Here is a 19621-nt window from a genome sequence, read left to right as displayed (position 1 = left end):
TAAACAGTCCGTTAACTCCTAAAGACATAAAAGCAGTTATTAAAAGTCTCCCAACCAAAAAAAGGCCAAAATCAGATGGATTTAGAACAGAATTCTATCAGACCTTCATAGAAGACCTCATATGAATACTGTTCAAACTATTTCACAGAATAGAAACAGAAAGAGGACTCCCTTCTATGAAATCACAATTATGCTTATATCTAAACCACGCAGACCCAACACAGAAAGAGAACTTCAGATCCATTTCCCTTATGAATATCAAAGCAAAAACACTCAATAAAATTCTCACAAACAGAAACCAGGAACACATCAAAATTATCATCTGTCATGATCAAGTAGGCTTTATCCCCAGGATGAAGAGTTGCTTCAATATACAGAGATCCATCAACATAATCTACTATGTAAACAAATTCAAAGAAAAAACCACATGATCATCTCATTACATACTGAGAAAGCATTTAATAAAATTCAACACCCCTTAATTTTAAAAGTTTTGGAAAGATCAAGAATTCAAGGCCCATATCTAAACATATTGAAAGCAATATACAGCAAACCAGTAGTCAACACAAAACTAAATGGAGAGAAACTTAAACCAATCCCACTAAAATCAGGGACTAGACAAGGCTACCAACACTCTCCCTACTTATTCACTATAGTACTCGAAGTCCTAGCCAGAACAATCAGGCAACAAAAGGTCATCAACAGGATATGAATTGGAAAGGAAGAAATCAAAATACCATATTTGCAGATGATATGGTAGTATTTTAAGTGACCATAAAAATTCCACCAAAGAACTAGTAAGCCTGATAAACAACTTCAGCAAAGTGGCTGGGTATAAAATTAACTCAAACAAATAAGTAGCCTACCTCTACTCAAAGGATAAACAGGTTGAGAAAGAAATTAGGGAAAGGACACCCTTCACAGTAGTCACAAATAACATAAAATATCTTGGTGTGACTCTAACCAAGAAACTTTAAAATCTGAATGAGAACAACTTAAAATTTCTGAAGAAAGAAATTGAAGAACATCTCAGAAGATAGAAAGACTTCCATGCTCATGGATTGGCAGGATTAATATAGTAAAAATGGCCATTTTGTCAAAAGCAATCTACAGATTTAATGCAAACCCCATCAAAATTCCAACTCAATTCTTCATAGAGTTAGAAAGAGTAATTTGCAAATTCATTTGAAATAACCAAATATCCAGGATAGCAAAGCTATTCTCAACAATAAAATGAACTTCTGGGGGAATCATAATCCCTGATCTCAAGCTGTATTACAGAGCAATAGTGATAAAAACTGCATGGTATTGGTACAGAGACAGGCAGGTAGATCAATGGAATAGAATTGAAGACCCAGAAATGAACTCACACACCTATGGTCACTTGATCTTTACAAAGGAGCTAAAACCATCCAGTGGAAATATAGCATTTTCAACAAATGGTGCTGGTTCAACTGGAGGTCAGCATGTAGAAGAATGCAAATCAACCCATTCTTATTGCCCTGTACAAAGCTTAAGTCTAAGTGGATCAATGACCTCAACCAGACACACTCAAACTAATATAAGAAAATGTGGGGGAAAATCTTCGAACACCTGGACACTGGGGAAATTTCCTTAACAGAACACCAATGACTTATGCTCTAAGACCAAGAATTAACAAATAGGACCTCATAAAACTGCAAAGCTTCTTTAAGGAAAAGGACACTGTCATTAGAACAAAATGGCAACAAACAGATTGGCAAAAGACCTTTACCAATGCTACATCTGATAGAGGACTAATATCCAATATATACAAAGACCTCAAGAAGTCAGACTCCAAAGAACCAAGTAGCCCTATTAAAAAATGGGGTACGGAACTAAACAAAGAATTCTTAGCTGAGCAATATTGAATGTCTGAGAAGTACCTAAAAAAGAAGTTAAACATTCTTAGTCATCAGGGAAATGCAAATCAAAACAACACTGATATAATGATAAAGATACATAATGATAAATGGAGAATATCATAATTTGTATGGTGTGAATTCTACCATGAACATCTCTGAAATGTGTATTGCACTAACTGTATTCTGCATGTTATATAATGGATCTTAAAATTCTAATGTTAGGCACTAGTGAAATACACACAAAGATTTATATAGCAAAGTGAATAGAACGATAACTGGGAGGCTGAGACTAGTAAGTTGTGGCAAAGATAGGAAGTAAAAGGAACTCTTACTGAGAGCTAGTGGAATATAGATTGGTCATTTTTTTTTTGAGAGTTACATTTACTTGCCACAGGACACAACCATCCCTATTTTAATCATTTATGCAAGAGTAATGAGCATTCCTTTCCAAAACACATGTGCAGTTTTAAGCTAGAAAAAATTCCAATAGTATAAAGAAGAGAAAGATAAAAAGTCCCATCAGTAGCCAAGAAGCTCTTTCAAATTGTTACATGCTGGTAAAGGAAAAAAATCATTTTTTTCCAATGAAGTAACACAAGATATATCAACCACACTCCAGAGCAGGCCCTATGTCAGAAGTATTTTGTCAACACAGATTTAAATCCATTAGGACCTTTGGGGGGAGTGTCTTAATTTTTCTTTGTCTTACTGAGTTTTTGTTTTAAATTTTTCTTTCTTTCTTTTGAAAGAACAATGCAAAAGAGCATGGGATTGAGTAGTTAGGATGTGAAAAAGATCTGAGAGGAGTTGGGGAAGGAAAATATAATCAAATATATAAAAAATGTTTTTAAAAGACTATTAAAAAGAGAACATCTATCACAAAAGCTAGTATACAATGTGCATAACTATCTTTCTAGTCATAGCCACACCAAGGGATAAAAAAGAACTCAATTTAAAAACAAATTCAGTTTCCACCATGTGATACATCTCAATAATTGAATGCTATTTGGCTATGAAAATAATGAACAATTGATTTATGGAAATAGAAGTCTCAGCGATTTCTTGAAACAAAATTGTTTGCAAATGGCCGAGAAGGATGAACTATGACAAAGCCAAACACAGTAAGCAACGATGAATGGCTATTTCTCTTTTCTGAGTTGTACTAAAAACTTACCAAATCATTATTTCCTTTTGAATCAGAATTTTACTATATAATCCAGGCTAATATTAAATTAAAAGTTTCCCTAACTCACTTTCCTAGTTTCTGGGAGTGGAAACACATCTCTCTGTTCCTGACTAAATGTTTAAATGTGTAGACTTTATTGTACGTCAGTTATTTCTCATTTATGCTAGGAGAATTCCAGTGGGGAGGAAGCACAGGAATAAGGATGAGAATGAGATGAGAACAAAATTTGGAGAAAAAAAGATTATATATGAGTAGATAAGTAGTAGGTAGGTAAGTAGATAAGTAAAAATATAGATATATCATATATAGATGTTTGACAGATGCTAAGTGACAGAAGGATTTGCAGATGTTTGATTGTAGATATATATATCACAGTACATTATTATTAATACATGGCAGATAATAAAAATGATAGAATCATAAGTAATCACAAGATGATAGATAATTCATATGCAACTGGCAATATAAGCAGAGAGTAGATTACTGATGGTTGATAGGCAATTCTATACGTGATTGAAAGGTGTTTAATGAATATTAACTTAGAAAGAGGGAAATATAAGAGATATATGGGTAGAGTAATTATTGAGACAAGAGACAGAAGAAGGCATTTTAAGGGAGAAACCTAAACAGTAAAAGGAAGTAAAGAGATAGACACATCAGGCCTTTGGCTTTGACCATGTTTTCATTCTTGATGTCTCTCGTACCTGGGTATCTGGCTAATTCATTCTTATTTCTCCTGACCCTCACAGGTGACCATCTGCAGGAAGAAGAAGGAAGGAGACTACCAAGTTCAACGTCACCGCCTAGCTTATTATTTGTCTCACCTAGACCTGAGGAAGCTCCAATAAGTACCTGCCAGTGGTGCCTCTTCCCTAATGGAATTCAAAGATTAAATAAAACACATTGGTCATACTCAGCATGTATGACTTTCATGACTTGAACCCTGAGGGTGTCCCTGGGGACTAAGTGAGAGATGTCCCTCCTTTGTTAAGTTCTGAAGGAGAACTTATGGTCTGTAGCCTCATGGTATGTCATTCTTTAGAGACACCAGAAGGAGTGAAACAGGTTATATTACTTTTCTTGGTGATAAAGCAAAATATCTCACCACAGCTACTAAAAGAAATGTTTAGTTTGGCTTACAGTTCCAAGGAGGCATACTCTTTTTATGGTAGGGGAAGGGTAGTAGCCAGAGCAGGAACCACGTTGGTCATATTACACAGGTAGGAAACAGAAGAGGACGTGGGGGCAGACTATAATGCCTCAAATTCCATCAGTCTATGAACCTCCTCTTCCAAGAAGACTCCATTTTCTAAAATTCCCAAAACCATTTTGAGCTTTATCAACAGATAGAGAGATCAACTGATTAACTATGTGAGACAATACAGAGCAATCTTTCTTCAAACCACAGCATCAGTGTATAGATATTGTCATGGAGTAAAATGAACACATCGCTTCAATGTGTTGTGTCCTCTCTTAGTCCCTCACTATATGCCTTACCTTCACTTCAATATCAGCTATCACACTAATATGTGTTTCTGCAACTCCTCCACCCAATGAAGCCCTACAGAACTCATATTTCTCTTAAATATATATTCTCTGAGCCTACCTTCTGCAGGACTTCAACACAAATCCTCTGGGTTGTTACCCTCATCCCCTTGTAAATCATCCAAGATGAGAAGTAAACGAAGAAATAAATGAGTGGGTCAGAAATGACTCCAAAATCAGACTCAGAACTTGGAACCTACATGCTTTATGAAAGTCTGATTTCCTGAGTAATGTCACACTTTTCTAAAAATCAAATCTGGTTTGAGTGGGAAAAACTCAAATATAGGGGAAGATAATGACAAAAGGCCGGCATTTTAATGTTTTTCATCATCTTGTTCTCTGAACACAAGTAAACAGTGTAGACTAGCTTCACAAATGTCCTGTTTTGGATTTAAAAGAATCCACTGATGACATCTACACATATTTCAAAATTTTAACAATGTATATATTTGTGTATGTGTCTGTTATCAACATGTTATGTCACTTCTATGTAGGTGCCTGCAGAGGCCAGAAGAGCATGTTGTATGCCCCAGGAGTGCTTATTATATTGTTATCCACCAGAAGTAGATATTGGAGATTGAACTTGAGTCATCAGGAAGAGTTGTATATGTTCTTAAGCTGATCTCTCCAAATCTGAATGTTAGAAATTTAATCCTCAAGTGATCTTGTAGTTATTTTCTCTAACTTTAACATTATCTTTCGTGTGAGAGAGAATCAAGATTCTTAAAATGTTAATGCTGCAGAGGTGGCCCCACACGTAGTAGCACATACTGCACTTCCTGTTCTCTTCCCAGTATGCACAATGAGCAGTTCACAAGCACCTGCAATTTCAGTCACCTTCCTCTGACCTTTGAAAACAAATGTATGTATATACACAGAGAGAAATACACATCAACACACAAATAAAAATGAATGTTTATTTTTAAAGAGGAAGTTGATGACTGGGAAAGTTAGATTCACAGGGTCCCTATCCAAGGATAAAACACAGTAAGTAATTGCTGCCCACAGGAGGATATTCAATGTCGTTGCATGCTGATTCTGTGGTTAACTAATGAGACATAGGTGGGTTTATATCTTTGGTCTCTTAGGGATAAGTGTTTGGGTTTTGACAGGAAAACACACAGAGTACCAAGGCAACAGTTTTGGAAGTTGAGATTAAGAAGCATTCTGGGCATATGGGCTCCCTCTATCTCCATAAATGGAGTCAAGTTTCTATTGACAAAGATCTTGTGGGCATGGGTTATTTTGCCTCCTATCCTTCCAAATAGGGACTTTGCATTTTCCCTCTTTTGTCCTTCCACCTTTTGTCAGAGGAAGATGAACCTTCATCTTCCTCTGACAAAAGAAGCTGTACTTTAGATGCCACTCCCCTGGTCTTGGAATTCCCAATCTTCACAATTTTGAGAGAATAAATTCATTATTAGTTGAGTGGCATGTGGTTTTCTTTCTTTTATAGCACTATCCCGTGAACAAAGACCTCATCCTTGTGAGCTTTATTTATGTTATAGCTGTAGGATGAAGATTCAAAGACAGGAGAGAGCAAAAAGAGGAAAGAAAAGAATTACTTAAACTCAACTTATTGATCTAGACAAACTACATAGAAACAGAGAGAGCAGCCTGAAGAAGCAACACACACCTGAATCCCAGCCTTCAGGACACTAAAGCAGGATGAGTACATGCTCTAAGACAGCCTCAGCTACTAAGTAAGACCCTGCAGAGAAGGGAGAGGGGGAGGGAGAGGGAGGGGAAGGGGGAGGGGGGAGATAAATATCTGGGTACACAAACCAATTCTTAATCTATCCCAAGTCTTCACCAAAAGAATATATATCAAAAAGAAAAAGGAAGTGGGAAAATGGAATACCATTGGGATGAAAAGGAATCAGTAATAAAAATTGTATATCTAAATTACTTTTACAACACCGACTAATTACAACTCCACATGAATGCCAAATTATTTCACCCCTAGTTTCGAATGTCTTCATTATAGGAAGACACACTGCTAACAAAGGAGAAACACCATGCTGTATAATGGGTATTGTCTAAGTCAGACTCTGGGTGTTTCTAAGTATGTGAATAGTGTACAGAACTCCAGCATTCTTTGATGTTTCCTGATTGCATGTATAATGTGAGCAGAGGCCTCACACTTCTGCTAAGCCTTTTCTCACCTCAAATTGTGAAGCAAAATAAACTTTCTTTAAATTGCTTTAGTCATGCATTTTACTAGTGATGAGAAAATTAACAAATGATAGCTGCTAATTTGTTTTAAAAATCATCTTACTGTATATGTGTATCAAAGCAGTGTTCATATACCTTTACACAGATTCACTGCAGTCCTCACATACATCAATGAAACTATTCTTTGCAACAGATAGATACCATTTTAATGAACACTACAATAAATCAAAGGAAAGAATTATAGACTTCAATCTCAATGAAGACTCATGCAATTCCTATACCTAAAGTGCAGTGATCATTGCTGAGGAAGGGACAGAAAGCTTGTAAGGGCCAAAAGAGCAGGGAGTTTTCTGTGAGATCATGCCTACCAGAAATATCAGAAGACACAATAACTTCTAAGACATTGTAAGTAAAATGCAAGGATGTTAAACTACTACTAAATTATGGTTTGAAAGTTAAGAATATGTGTTGCTTCTTTGAGAGGACATGGGTTCTATTCCCTGTGTGACAGCTCACAATTGTCTATAACTCCAGTTCCAGGGGATCCAATAGTAATAGGCATATATCCAGACAAAACACTTATATACATACTCATTTAAGGGAGAGGGCAATAAAGGGGATGTATAGGAGCAATAGCTGTATGTGGTAGGGGGAGGGGAGGGAATGGAGGCCTGTGGACAGAAATCGGGAAGGGGAATAACCTTTGAAATGTAAGTAAAGAAATATATAATAAAAAATTTAAAAAATAGAGTATTGGAATATAAAGAGCAGAAGAAAAATCTTTCTCACATCAAACTCAATTTCTCATCTCAAAACTAAATTATTGGGGCTGAGAGTTGGTTCAACACTTAAGAGCACTTATTACTCTTAGAGAAAGTCCAACTTCAGGTCCCAACACCAATCAATGGCTCACAACTGCCTCGCTACAGCTTCAGGAAATAAAATGCCCTCTTCTGGTCACTGCATGCACCTACCCTCAAGTACTCATAGCAACAGACAGACATACATATAATTAAAAGTAACTTGTTATGTTTATGATTCTATGTTTATCTATGTACTATGTATGTGTGTACCTGGTGTCCATGGAGACTAAAAGAGGGCATTGGATACCCTGGTGATTGGGATTACAGTTGTACATAAATCACTTTGTAGAAACTGGGAATTGAACTTGGGTTCTCTGAAGAGCATCCATGCTCTTAATTACACATCATTTCTACAGCACATAAAATAATTTTTAAAAATAAAAATTACTGGGCTGGGTGATGTAGTTCTATGAGTGGGAAGTTGGGTTCAAACTTCAGCATAAGAGGTGGGTAGAGTAAGAGAAAAAAAGTAGTAAATTATCATTTGTATTTTTTTGCATCGCACAGACTTTTAATAAAGTATTGTTAAGTTTAAAGTTTCAAGGTCTCAAAACAACTAAAGACTGCAAAGAGGCGTTAAAACAAGGCTATGCCCCATTTCACGTGCAGTGTCTTTTCCCCAGTACTCCCTCCCCCCATCATGTTTATACCTTTGCTTTCCTTGAACCCCTCACTTTCTCTGTCTCATTTGCTAGCTTGTGTGCAATCAATGCCACTGCCAGTCTTTCTCTTGCTATTTTCACTTTCCTTTCCTGGATGCTAATATCCTCTTCAGTGACCAGAAATTCTTTGCAAAGGATCTGTGGGCCTGCTTCTGGTATCATCTTTGCCAAATGTGAAGATGACCCAAGGGTGGACAAGGGCCTGGGGTCCATGCTGTTAGCTTGAATGATTGAAGAGGCGGCGTCTGTGTCTCTAGGTGTAAGATCTTTCAAAGCCTTGGAAAGGTCTGAAGTGCTCAAAATTTCTCCCGCACTGCTGTAGGCCTGGAGTCCTTGAAGTCTCTTTTGCCAGCAGGCTTGCTCCGGCTTCTCCAAGGTCTCCTCCCACTGATAGTATCTTACCTCATTGCCCAGATGGGATGTGATTTTAGTGACTGGCCTCTTGAATGTATAATTAGACATCCTCAGGGGGATTGAGGTACTTAAACAAGGCTTTGATGGATTCTCACAGTCACATTGCTTCCTCTGTGAAGTCTTGCCCATCTGACTCCGTTCTTAGCCCTATAAGCATAAGGCATGAAATTGGATCCATGTGATGGAAAGCTGCTGATTTTATTACTCATGTGATACCTATTATATTAATGCTACTTGTAATATCCATCTTCCTCCTCTCCCTTGTGATACATTTGACCTGTTTTCAGAAACAACAAACAGATCTAAGTTGAGCACAGAAAGCTCCAAGTCAATGCTCTCCCACAATGTGGCAAAACTCCCTCTTTGCTGGAGTGGACTTTTTTCTGGAGTGGAGTTTTTCTGGCTCTACTGACAATTGTTTGAGTCCTCATATTCCCTGTCATGATACACTGTCCCTAGTTTTCCTCTAAGTCCCTAATACTGTCATTCTTCTGTGTTATCCGACTATGAATTTGTTATGAACCATTTGATTGTTTATAGCTATTATAACACTTAAGTCAATAGTGAAATTAGGTCATAAGAGCCAGAGATTGAGAGAAAGTTTCTGCTGGACATAATGGGACCATTGTGCTTGAACTCACAGTAGCTCTCATTACTTGTATAAAACCTGTACAAGATCGGGACAGCCAACATTATTACAGCACAGATGTGGCTCCTGGTGGGTTGCTCCAGTCCATGGCCCTGCACCTATGCACATACTGGGGACACTGATAACTTTCAGAAGGTTACATAAGGATAAAGAGGAAGAAGAAATGATGAAGGTATTTGGGTAAAACTGGTAGGGTATGAAATAGAATGATATGTTCAATACATTTCATATATGTAAAAATTTTTTAAAGAATAAGTATTTATTTTAAAAATCAAAAGTGAAACTACCAATACTATCACTCTTGAAGAGTCACTGAGATGTATTTAGCAACCCAAATGGTCATGTTAAAAATAAGTAATTTAGAAAGTCTATTTTCATGTGAACAGAAAAAATAATGAAGGAAGGAAGGAAAGAAGAAAGGGAAAGGAAAGAATGAAAAGAAATGTATTCACCCATTACCAGATTTTAATTTCTAAGGCTTTTGTTCAATGTAACAAGTTTTGTTATATATAACAAATAGCAGTATTATTTCTCACGATCATAAGTTATCATAAGTTGACTCCTAACTACTTATTTTCTCATTATTCTCCATATTTATTTACTTATTTTTATTAACATACATTAGATACGCAAAGGGCTTCACTGTGACATTTCCTTATGGATGAATAATATACTTTGATCATAGTCACTGCTGGTATTTTTGTTATGACTTTTCTTCCTCCTCCTCTTCCCATTTCCCTTCTATATCTATCAGGTTTTCCTTTACTGTGTCATATTCCTTTTACATTTTAAAGCAACATACTTTCTGTATCAAGGTGGCTCTGAAGGTGTTTGGGCCCTTCCTGCTGAACCTGATAACCTGAGTTTGACCCACAGGACCCACATGGTGCAAAGAAAAGCACATGCTCCCATGGGCTGACTGCTGACATTCATATGCTTGTCAAGGCAGACATATCTAGAGGAGCACCCCTCCCCCAAAAAAGAATATAAATGTTAAAATTGCTTTAAATATATAGTTTACACATAAGAGAAAATTCAATATTTTGTCTTTTGTGTGCATATGTGTAGAATGTGCATGTACTTATGTGTTTGCATGTGTATGTGCATATAGATATATGTCTATGCAGGCCTGAAATTCATATCAGATATCTCTGCAATAGACCTCCACTTTATTTCTAGAGGCAGGTCTCTCATTGAACCTGACCCTCACTAATTCTGGGTAGTCTAGCTAGTCATCTTGCCCCTGACATCCATTATTTCTGCCTCCTCACTGCTGTGGTTACAGGTGGCCACCACACTTGCCTGTTTTTTGTTTTGTTTTGTTTTGTTTTGAGATTAAACATTTGAGAATGTTTCTCCCATTCTTCCCACCAAGATCCTCATAGGCCCCTCACTTTTTTTACAATCTTGACCCCCCTTTTCACTAATTGTTGGTACATGCATACCTGTATATCTATATATTCCTAAATATTGGCTGGCTTGTATGTTGGTTTTGGGGATTTAAACTCCAATCCTTATAATTGCACAGAAGTGTTTTATCCACTGGGCCATCTCCTGAACCTGGCATTTGTCTTTCCAAATCTGACTTCTTTTGCTCAATATAATAACCTCTGGTTCTGGCCTCTGTCCTGAAAATGGCACAATATCATTCTCCTTTATAATAGCTTTGGAGGTCAGCTGAAAGAGTGCTTGCTTAGCATGCAAAAGACCCTAGGTTTCATCTCCATAAAATAAAGTGCAGTGATCAAGTAAGTAATGACAACACTTAGGATATGGAGGCAAGAAGACCAAAATTTTAAGGATATTCTTAGCTATACAATGAGTTTGAGGCAAGCCTGAACTACATAAAACCCTGTTTTAAAATACAATATCCTATTGTCTATATATATATATATCTCACTTTCTTTATACATTCATATTATGATGGACATCTGGACTGATTCTACAGTTTGACTTCTGTCAAAAGCATTCTGTCAGATTAACATCTGAAGGACAAATATTCACAGATGAGTATAATAATGTAGTAAATATAAATACACTGCATTATGATTAAATGAATTAGCATCTTTACAATTTTAACATTTATCATTTTCTTGTGTTAGGAAGCATCAAATTTCTCTTCCCTAGCTCTTTAATATGTAAGAAATATTGTGAATTATAGTCACTTGCAGTGTTATACAATATAAGACCTAATTCTTCTAGTGTAAATTTTGTACCCATTATCCAAGCTCCCTTCTTTTGATACCATATCAATGTTTGCTGCTGTGGTCTGTGATCTCAATAGTTCCATTTGTATTACTAAAAAAAGTTACTATTTATCTTACCTACTTTTTAAAACTTCATATCTGGAAGACTGCCATCAATATCATGCCGCAGCTATTGCCAGTCTTATGACAAGTTAGAAGAAAAAACACACAACATACTATTTTGGTGCTTTTATAAATATGAAAAACTAACACTAACATGGAAAAAGTCATAATGCTTGGACATTTTCCTTTTGTTTTACGTTAGTCTGTTGACTCATTAAAGTCCCCTTAAGCCTGTTTGATATTTTCTCAATTTTTACATTTTTTTCATTTCTACTTCTAGTTCTACTTCCTGTTGCTGTGATAAAATACCTTGAAAAAAAAGTAGATGATAGTCCATTACTGTAAGAGTTAAGGCAGCTATTTACAGCTACCATCAAAGCAGAGGAGTAAAACCCTCACACACTTACACACTCAAGTCCCCTTAAAACTTTCCTAGTACTTCATGAGAAAGTTGAAAACTAGGCTGAAGTTTCAGGGATCTAGTTGACATAATTTCACATATCATTATGTTTCTAAACTTCTTCCAATTCTGTTGATATTTTCTATCTCCCAATCTGACATTTCTCTCTACCCCCATCTTCCTGTATAGTAATCTTATAACTACAGTAGTATACCAAGAAGTCCTTCCATCCTCAATGTCTCTTTTCTAGGAAATCCTTCTTTTGGTATTTGATCATGTTTATATTCCTCTGAACTATATAGAATTCCCTTGCCTAACCTTCAATGTCCCTTCCTCCTGGTATTGTATTTTCTGTAACATCTTACCTCCAACCAGCTCTGTATTACATTTCTCTGTAACATCTTACCTCCAACCAGCTCTGTATTACATTTCTCTGTAACATCTTACCTCTTACCTCTAACCAGCTCTCTGGATGATTTAGAACCTTCATATGTTGTCATCATTCTGTGGTTCACTCCCTTGAAGTCACAATGACCCTTTGTTATTAGATCCAAAAGGAATGTTTCACACATTCTTGAAGTGGAAAGAATTTGGAGCCACTCAGAAATGTGAATCTACTTTTACAACTGGAATAGCGTGGGGGGGGCATTAATTTTGGTTTTTTTTGGGGGGGGCGGGCAGGGGCAATAGATTCTGGCTCCACATAATCCTTGTCGTCTTCAACTTGCTGTATAATTCAGACTGACCTCAAACCGTTCATCCTCTTGTCTCAGCCTTAGCCTCTCAAATGAATTACCATGTTCATAAGTAACATGAATAGAGAGCATATACATCTGATAAAATTCAACTCCTCTATTGATATGTGTTGTTAACAGAAACTACGAACTTCTAGAATGCATTTTAATGTAAATAATATAAAAACAATAATGGCTGTGTATTTAAAAGAAACTGATAGCTTTTTACACTTTCAGCATAAAAAATGACAAGTCATTGAGATCAGTATAATAAACCTGATTTCAACATTTTATAATGCATACATATATCAAAACATCATAGAATCACATTTGTATCTCCTATAGATTGGATCTGAACTGTATGCCATAGGCTTCTATTTTGAATTCTCAGTTCTTAGCTTTATGGCAGTATTTTGAAGGTATGGAGTCTTTAGCAGGATTCTGGCTAGCATAAGAAAATCACTGGGGACAAGCAATTTGACATTATAACCACTTCTGGTTCCATATCATAAGACTCTGCTCCCTAGTCTGCCGCAATGCAAACAACTGCTGTCTCTCAATAATCCCAAAGCCAAATCCTATAGGATAGACTGTAACATTCTGAAGCTAAATAAACTTTTTCCGCCTTAAATTACCTATTTTATTCACAGTGATACAAAAGTGACTAACAGGACTAATAAATATGTAAATTTTCTGTCTAATAGCTACAAATTTAACTTAATAAAATGAACATTAATTCTATGTCATAATATATAAAAACTTTTATTTCCATATAATGCTTCAGGTTATTAGCAAATTTTATCATTTCTATATCTTTATACAGTTTGACAAATAATTAAGTGTATTTGTTGAAGTCTTGATGTATTTTCTACTATAAAATTCTAGCCATTGGGTTAATTCCTACAGCTTATATGATCCACCAGCTTTGAAGGTAATTCTCCCTCTGGTAACACAAAAGATACATGGTATAGAAACAGAAGTGACAACTTGTATTTTCTAACAGACAGGACATTATCTGGCAGTATAGCTGAGGATCAGCACAAGGTAGAAAACAGATGAAACCAATGAGGAGGTGGGAAACGAAGACAGAGATGTGAAGAGGGGCACAGAGCTGTTGAGAAACATATAACAAAGGAAGATGAAATGGAGAAAGACGTGAAATGGAAGGGGAAGAAAGAAGATGGAGGAGAAGGAGAAAGGAGGTAGGGATTGGGGAAGAGGGAGGATGCTCAGATGATAGGAGACATAAAAACAAAACAAAACAAAACAAAAAACCCCTAAGAGTGGCTAAAGATCATCATATTCTTTTGATTTAAAATTATCAGAAAATGTACAGAACATAAAACATACCCTCTGTCCATTCTTCAGTGTCTGGTTCAGTGGTATAAGTATCTTCACACTATTGTGAAACCATTGCCACCATCCATCTGAAGAATTGCCTCATTTCCCAAACAGAAACTCTTCTTCTATGTCCCAGGCAGAAGAGTATACCAACTCTTCATCCATCGTCCCAGGCTAGGGTGTCCTCTGTTTTCTGCTTCTACAAATTTTACTACTCTAGAGACAGCTGTATGTAGAACTAGATAGCATTTGACTTTTATGACTAGCATATCTTACTCAACAAAATATTTCATTTGTGTTGTACTATTTGCCAAAATTCCCCTTGTTTCTAAAGCTGATTCCTACTCCAGCCACAGGTAATCCAACAATGTAAAGAGTGAGGTTCCTGACAACTCATTGCCCACTCTGGTCCCTGCATAGGTCTCCACTGAAAGCTGATGATCACTTGCAGCACATTTCCTAGCACAGAGACAGTCACAGTAGACGTGGGACCAGGAACAGAAATCCATTTGTGCTTGGGAATTGAGATCGTCACCCTGGCTCCAGTCAGTCCTACTGCTCACACTCAGCTTTGTGGTCCTTGTTTTCATTTCTGGGAAGAGATTAAATTCAAGATAAATCCATTTCAACCAACAGAACACAGAATATATAAGATACACACACACACACACACACACACACAGTTGAGGTAATGATCTCCAATACAGTCTAGGGTTAGTTTGTGTTGCATAAAGCCCCCCTGTTTTATAACATTTGTGTATGCATATACTGGGCCTGAAAGATAGTTCAGTGGGTAAGGCTGATTGTCTCCAAGCCTGACAACATGAGTTCCAACCCTCTGTCCCAAATGGTGTGGAGATAAATGGCATGAGGTCTCTGATCCCAGCTTGCTAGCTTCGAGGCAATCTAGGGTCATTGTAATTCTCAGCAGACTGAGACCAAGGAAGCTTACTTTCTCTAGCAGAGGCTCCTGGTGTTCTGCCCAGTAAACAGGAAACCCAAGTGACCCTCAGGACCCTTTCCTCATGAGAAAGTAACTTTGTTTTTAACTATAATTACCAACACATCTAGGTGTTACACTGCAGACAGATTTCTCAGTCTGCAAGGAGGTTTGGGTCACTTTGAACAGAGATAAACTATTGCAAGGTATACAGCACCTGGTGTAAACTAGAAACTGTGGGAAAATCTTTATTCTGCCTTCTGTATAAAAGATGCTGAAACTTTCAATAACTGTGCACTGGTGTGGTATACCAGTGCATCCCCTGTGTTCTGGTTAATGTGACCCTCACTTTGGACCCCTCAAGGTACTCAACATTGGCAATGGTGTAAAGAGAGAACTAAGTCCTGAGAAATATCCTCTGACCTCTGTATGCAGACACACACAATAAAGAAAATACATTTTTTAAGTTAGCATATGTTAATTGCACAAAGGAATGTGTTTATGATATTTCCCCTAGATTCCATCTGTGATTAAACACATGCAATATTTTTCTGAGAGTGGTTTATTTCTGTTAATATGATGATTTAGTATAATAATCCCTCCTTATCTTTTTTCTGTAAACATATTGTTTTTATGGCTGAATAGAATTTTACTGTATGCATCACATTTTTACCCATTAATTTCTTAATGGGCATATAGCCTATTGCAGCTTAGCCACTGTGAAGACAGAAGTGACAAACGAGTATGCAGATGTATCTCTAACAAGCTACTATAGTTTTTGTTGTGTTGACACAAGCTAGAGTCACCTGTAAGATAAAACCTCAATTGGGAAAATGCCTCCATCAGATTGGCCTGAAGACAAGTCTGTGGGGGCACTTCAACCATTAAAATTGATGTGGGAGAATATATAACACATTGGGCAGTGCCATCCTGGGCAGGAAATCTTAGGTTGTGTGAGAAAGTAAGCTAAACGAACTAAGGGATTAAGACAGTAAGCAGTGTTCTCTACATTTGTTTTAGTTCCTGCCCAGATTTCTCTCAATGATGAACTGTGATTAGGATATCCTAAGAATCGGCGGCTTCTTCTTCCTCCTCTTCCTCCTCCTCCTCCTTCTTCCTCCTTCTCTTCTTCCTCTTCCTCCTTCTACTCCTTCTTCCTTCCCCTCCTCTTCCTCTCCTTCTTCTTCCTCTTCTTCCTCTTCCTTTTCTTCTTCTTTGTCAGAATGTTGGATCACAGTATTAGAAAGCAAATTAGAACACTGACTGATTTTTTTTTTTGTAGTATATACCCAATAGTATAACAGGAAGGTTTATTTCCCTCAGTTACAATGCCTTTCATCAAGAAAAGAAAAAAGTTCATATGAATTCAAGCTATAGAGAGTTGCAAGGGCAAGACCTGTTCTCATGAGTCTAGGCTGTATATCAGTGGTTCTCAACCTTCCTAATACAACTGTGATCCATTACCGTAGCTACTCACGCTGTGGTGGCCCCAACCATAAAATTACTTTCGTTGGTACTTCATGACTGTAAGTTTGCAAGTGGTATGGTATATAAATATCTGGGTTTTTTAAATATAAAATTTATTTATCAATATGTATGTGAGTACACTGTTGCTGTCTTCAGACACTCCAGAAGAGGGCATCAGATCCCACAACAGATGATTGTGAGCCACCATGTAGTTACTGGGAATTGAACTCAGGACTCCTGGAAGAGCAGTCAGTGCTCTTACCCTCTTAGCCATCTCTCCAGCTCCAATATCTGTTTTCTTACAGATTCCTGTGGAAGAGTCAATCAATCTCCTACCCTTCAAGGCGCATCGACCCACAGGTTAAGAATCACTGCTGTATACAGTATTGAGGACAACATGTGCTTGTAAACATCCTCTGAATAGTAAGACGTCTGAAGTACACCCATTCTAATTTTGTACTTAAGAGTCCTGAGGTCACTGGGGTCTTGCCGGGTTCTTTTGGAGTTTTCTCAAAAGGCAGTAAGAATTCTATTTTTTTTTTTTGACTGTCCTAAGTTGTTTATTGGATATGAATTTTACAAATATTACGTGTGTTAGCAGTAACGGTGGAGCTGGAGCATTTTGTGCCTTCTCCAGGCTGCACGGCGAGATCCACCAATAGTGTGATGGAACTTGTGGCCCTCTCCAAGGCCACGGCTCTTGAGGCCAGCAGATGTCAGCCCACGCATCTCCCTGTGCTTGTGGACTGGTTTGGTGATCCACTGGGTGTCAGGATTTCTTCTAATAGCTTTATGGAATAGATCAAAAGAATTCTTATACTGCTTCACTTCATAGACCACATTCTGAAATGATCCCAGGATGGTAACCTCCAGTAGGACCCCTGGGGATGAATTTTTATATTCTGTAGGATCACAGGACTCACATACCCCATACAACATATGCCTATCCATATTCCTATTCCCGTAACTAGCCTCTCAAATTCCTTGGTACAGTAGCAATCATACCACACACCCTATACTATCATTTGCCCACCACTGAAACTAATCTCCACCCACAGCCAACTCAGTTCACTCGTGGCTTTGTCTTTGTCCATCATCCTCTCCCGGAACTAATCACCACCACAGCCACTTCCTCAGAACTATTTCCCAGCTATTACCTAACCACCTCTCCGCCCTCCCCACAAAGCTAGCTCTTGCAGGTTCTGTCGTGGTCTGTTGGCCAACAGTCCCTTGCCGCCAGAGTCTCCTTGGCTGATTTATCCAGAAATCCAACTATGTAAATAGTCACTGAACAAACTGGGAAGCACACTTACAATCCGGAGGGGTTCACGGACGCCGAGTTTGCCACTAATCCTACTCTGAAACCTGGACGAATTTTTGGGCGGAAGTGAACCGAAAGGCGGTTAGCGCAGGGACGGAAGTGGAATTGCAAGGGGAAACGGAAGGAGGAATAGATCCGGACGCGGACAGCTAGTGTGATCATTCTTCGACGTGAGCGTGTATACATGATGTTTCGTTTTTATAGGAAGAGAAGTTTCTTTTCTTTGAAATAAACACCATAAACACGGTTTCTTGGGGTTTGGTTGAGCATCTATGCATCTGAAGGAAAGCATTGTAGGATGTGTGGCACAGGAACAGAGCATAAACTCTTAAGCATAAACACAATGTGCTAAGATGGATTTTCAGGGAACCTTTGGCTCCTGGGCCTTTTTGGATGACAGATTCATAACTCCTCTCACTCCCAATGTGCCTCAGTTCTCATCTGCAGCACCTGCAAATATGTTTCCATACTTTGCAGAAGAATTCTGAAGATGTATGAAAGGTAAGAACTTTGAGTTTAGAGATTATCCTGGGTTATACAAATTGAAATATACAAGGTGGAAGGAGAGAGGAATCACAATCTGAGATCTGACAACAAAAAGGATAAGAGTGAAAGAAGGTGAGGAGGTAGGAAGGAAGACAGAACAACAAGAGACGGGAGGGCAAGAGACAAAAGGAGATAGAAAGAAGGAAATAGAGACAGGGTGAAAGGCAGACAAATACAGAAGCACTGACAGCTGAAGATCCTTCCTTGTTGTTTTTAAAAATGGAGGAAGATTGCCAAGTATAATGCTGCATACCTTTAAGCACTCAGGAGGCAAAGGCAGGAGGATCCATGATTGGAGGCCATCCAGGGCTTTATAGATTGAGAACCTATGTTTGTGTGTGTGTGTGTGTGTGTGTGTGTGTGTGTGTGTGTGTGTGTGTGTGTGTGTGTGTGTGTGTGTTGGAGGAAAAAAATCTCAAGTCAAGGAAACATGATTCTTTTTAAAAAGCAACGTCTTTTTTAAAAGGTTGAAGGGAAGATGCCGGAGGCACTTAGAAATTCTGGGCTTCCCCTTCCACTGGTGCTCTTACTAGGATATTCATTGCTACCTATGAGGTCAGAGTCCAGGGTCAGTCCATGTATAGTCTTTAGGTAGTGGCTTAGTCCCTGGAAGCTCTGGTTGCTTGGCATTGTTGTACATACGGGGTCTCGAGCCCCTTCAAGCTCTTCCAGTTCTTTCTCTGATTCCTTCAACGGGGGTCCTATTCTCAGTTCAGTGGTTTGCTGCTGGCATTCGATTCTGTATTTGCTGTATTCTGGCTGTGTCTCTCAGGAGCGATCTACATCCGGCTCCTGTCAGTCTGCACTTCTTTGCTTCATCCATCTTGTCTAATAGGGTGGCTGTATATGTATGGGCCACATGTGGGGCAGGCTCTGAATGGGTGTTCCTTCAGTCTCTGTTTTAATCTTTGCCTCCCTCTTCCCTGCCAAGGGTATTCTTGTTCCCCTTTTAAAGAAGGAGTGAAGCATTCACATTTTGATCATCCGTCTTGAGTTTCATTTGTTCTAGGCATCTAGGGTAATTCAAGCATTTGGGCTAGTAGCCACTTATCAATGAGTGCATACCATGTATGTCTTTCTGTGATTGGGTTAACTCTCTCAGGAGTATCTGGTAAGGGAACTGCTTGCTAACGCTCATCATCTGCCATGGGGATCCCTGGGATAAAGAAAAGTTATGTGGTTTGAC

The 19621-nt window shown here is 38.1% G+C and overlaps 2 protein-coding genes across 7 annotated transcripts in view; one reads left to right on the top strand and one right to left on the bottom strand.

Annotated features, from left to right (window-relative positions):
- The window catches only part of Muc16 (mucin 16, cell surface associated), a 203655-nt gene extending 199666 nt beyond the window's left edge, over positions 1 to 3989 (top strand). The window contains exon 93 of the mRNA XM_063266294.1: positions 3819 to 3989. Within this exon, the coding sequence (XP_063122364.1) occupies positions 3819 to 3917 (99 nt within the window). The 3' untranslated portion in view covers positions 3918 to 3989. The remainder of the gene's footprint in view (positions 1 to 3818) is intronic.
- Positions 3990 to 8141: 4152 nt separating this feature from the next.
- On the bottom strand, positions 8142 to 17964 carry Mbd3l1 (methyl-CpG binding domain protein 3-like 1). Of its 6 annotated transcripts, none has more exons than XM_017595527.3 (3): positions 17882 to 17964; positions 14171 to 14753; positions 8142 to 8875 (listed from the first exon to the last, which is right to left on the bottom strand). In XM_017595527.3, the coding sequence occupies exon 3, from the start codon at positions 8855 to 8857 to the stop codon at positions 8297 to 8299; it is 561 nt and encodes a 186-aa protein (XP_017451016.1). In that variant the 5' UTR covers positions 8858 to 8875; positions 14171 to 14753; positions 17882 to 17964; the 3' UTR covers positions 8142 to 8296. The 6 variants fall into 6 exon arrangements, with proteins under 6 accessions (XP_017451016.1, XP_063121116.1, XP_038936923.1 ...); XM_063265046.1 differs by lacking the exons at positions 14171 to 14753; positions 17882 to 17964 and adding exons at positions 11702 to 11764; positions 12452 to 12534; NM_001106803.1 differs by lacking the exons at positions 14171 to 14753; positions 17882 to 17964 and adding exons at positions 11706 to 11764; positions 12493 to 12540 and having other exon boundaries at positions 8149 to 8875.
- Between the last annotated feature and the right edge of the window lie 1657 nt (positions 17965 to 19621).

This window comes from Rattus norvegicus, chromosome 8, assembly GCF_036323735.1.
Source record: "Rattus norvegicus strain BN/NHsdMcwi chromosome 8, GRCr8, whole genome shotgun sequence".
Classification (NCBI taxonomy): Eukaryota; Metazoa; Chordata; class Mammalia; order Rodentia; family Muridae; genus Rattus; species Rattus norvegicus.
The sequence above is the reverse complement of the archived record's forward strand: the minus strand, read 5'-3'. Positions and strand labels throughout refer to the sequence as shown.

Coding starts and splice junctions, on each gene's coding strand:
- Mbd3l1 (XM_017595527.3), bottom strand. CDS start 8,857: ATGGGCAAGACTTCACAGAGGAAGCAATGTGACTGTGAGAATCCATCA.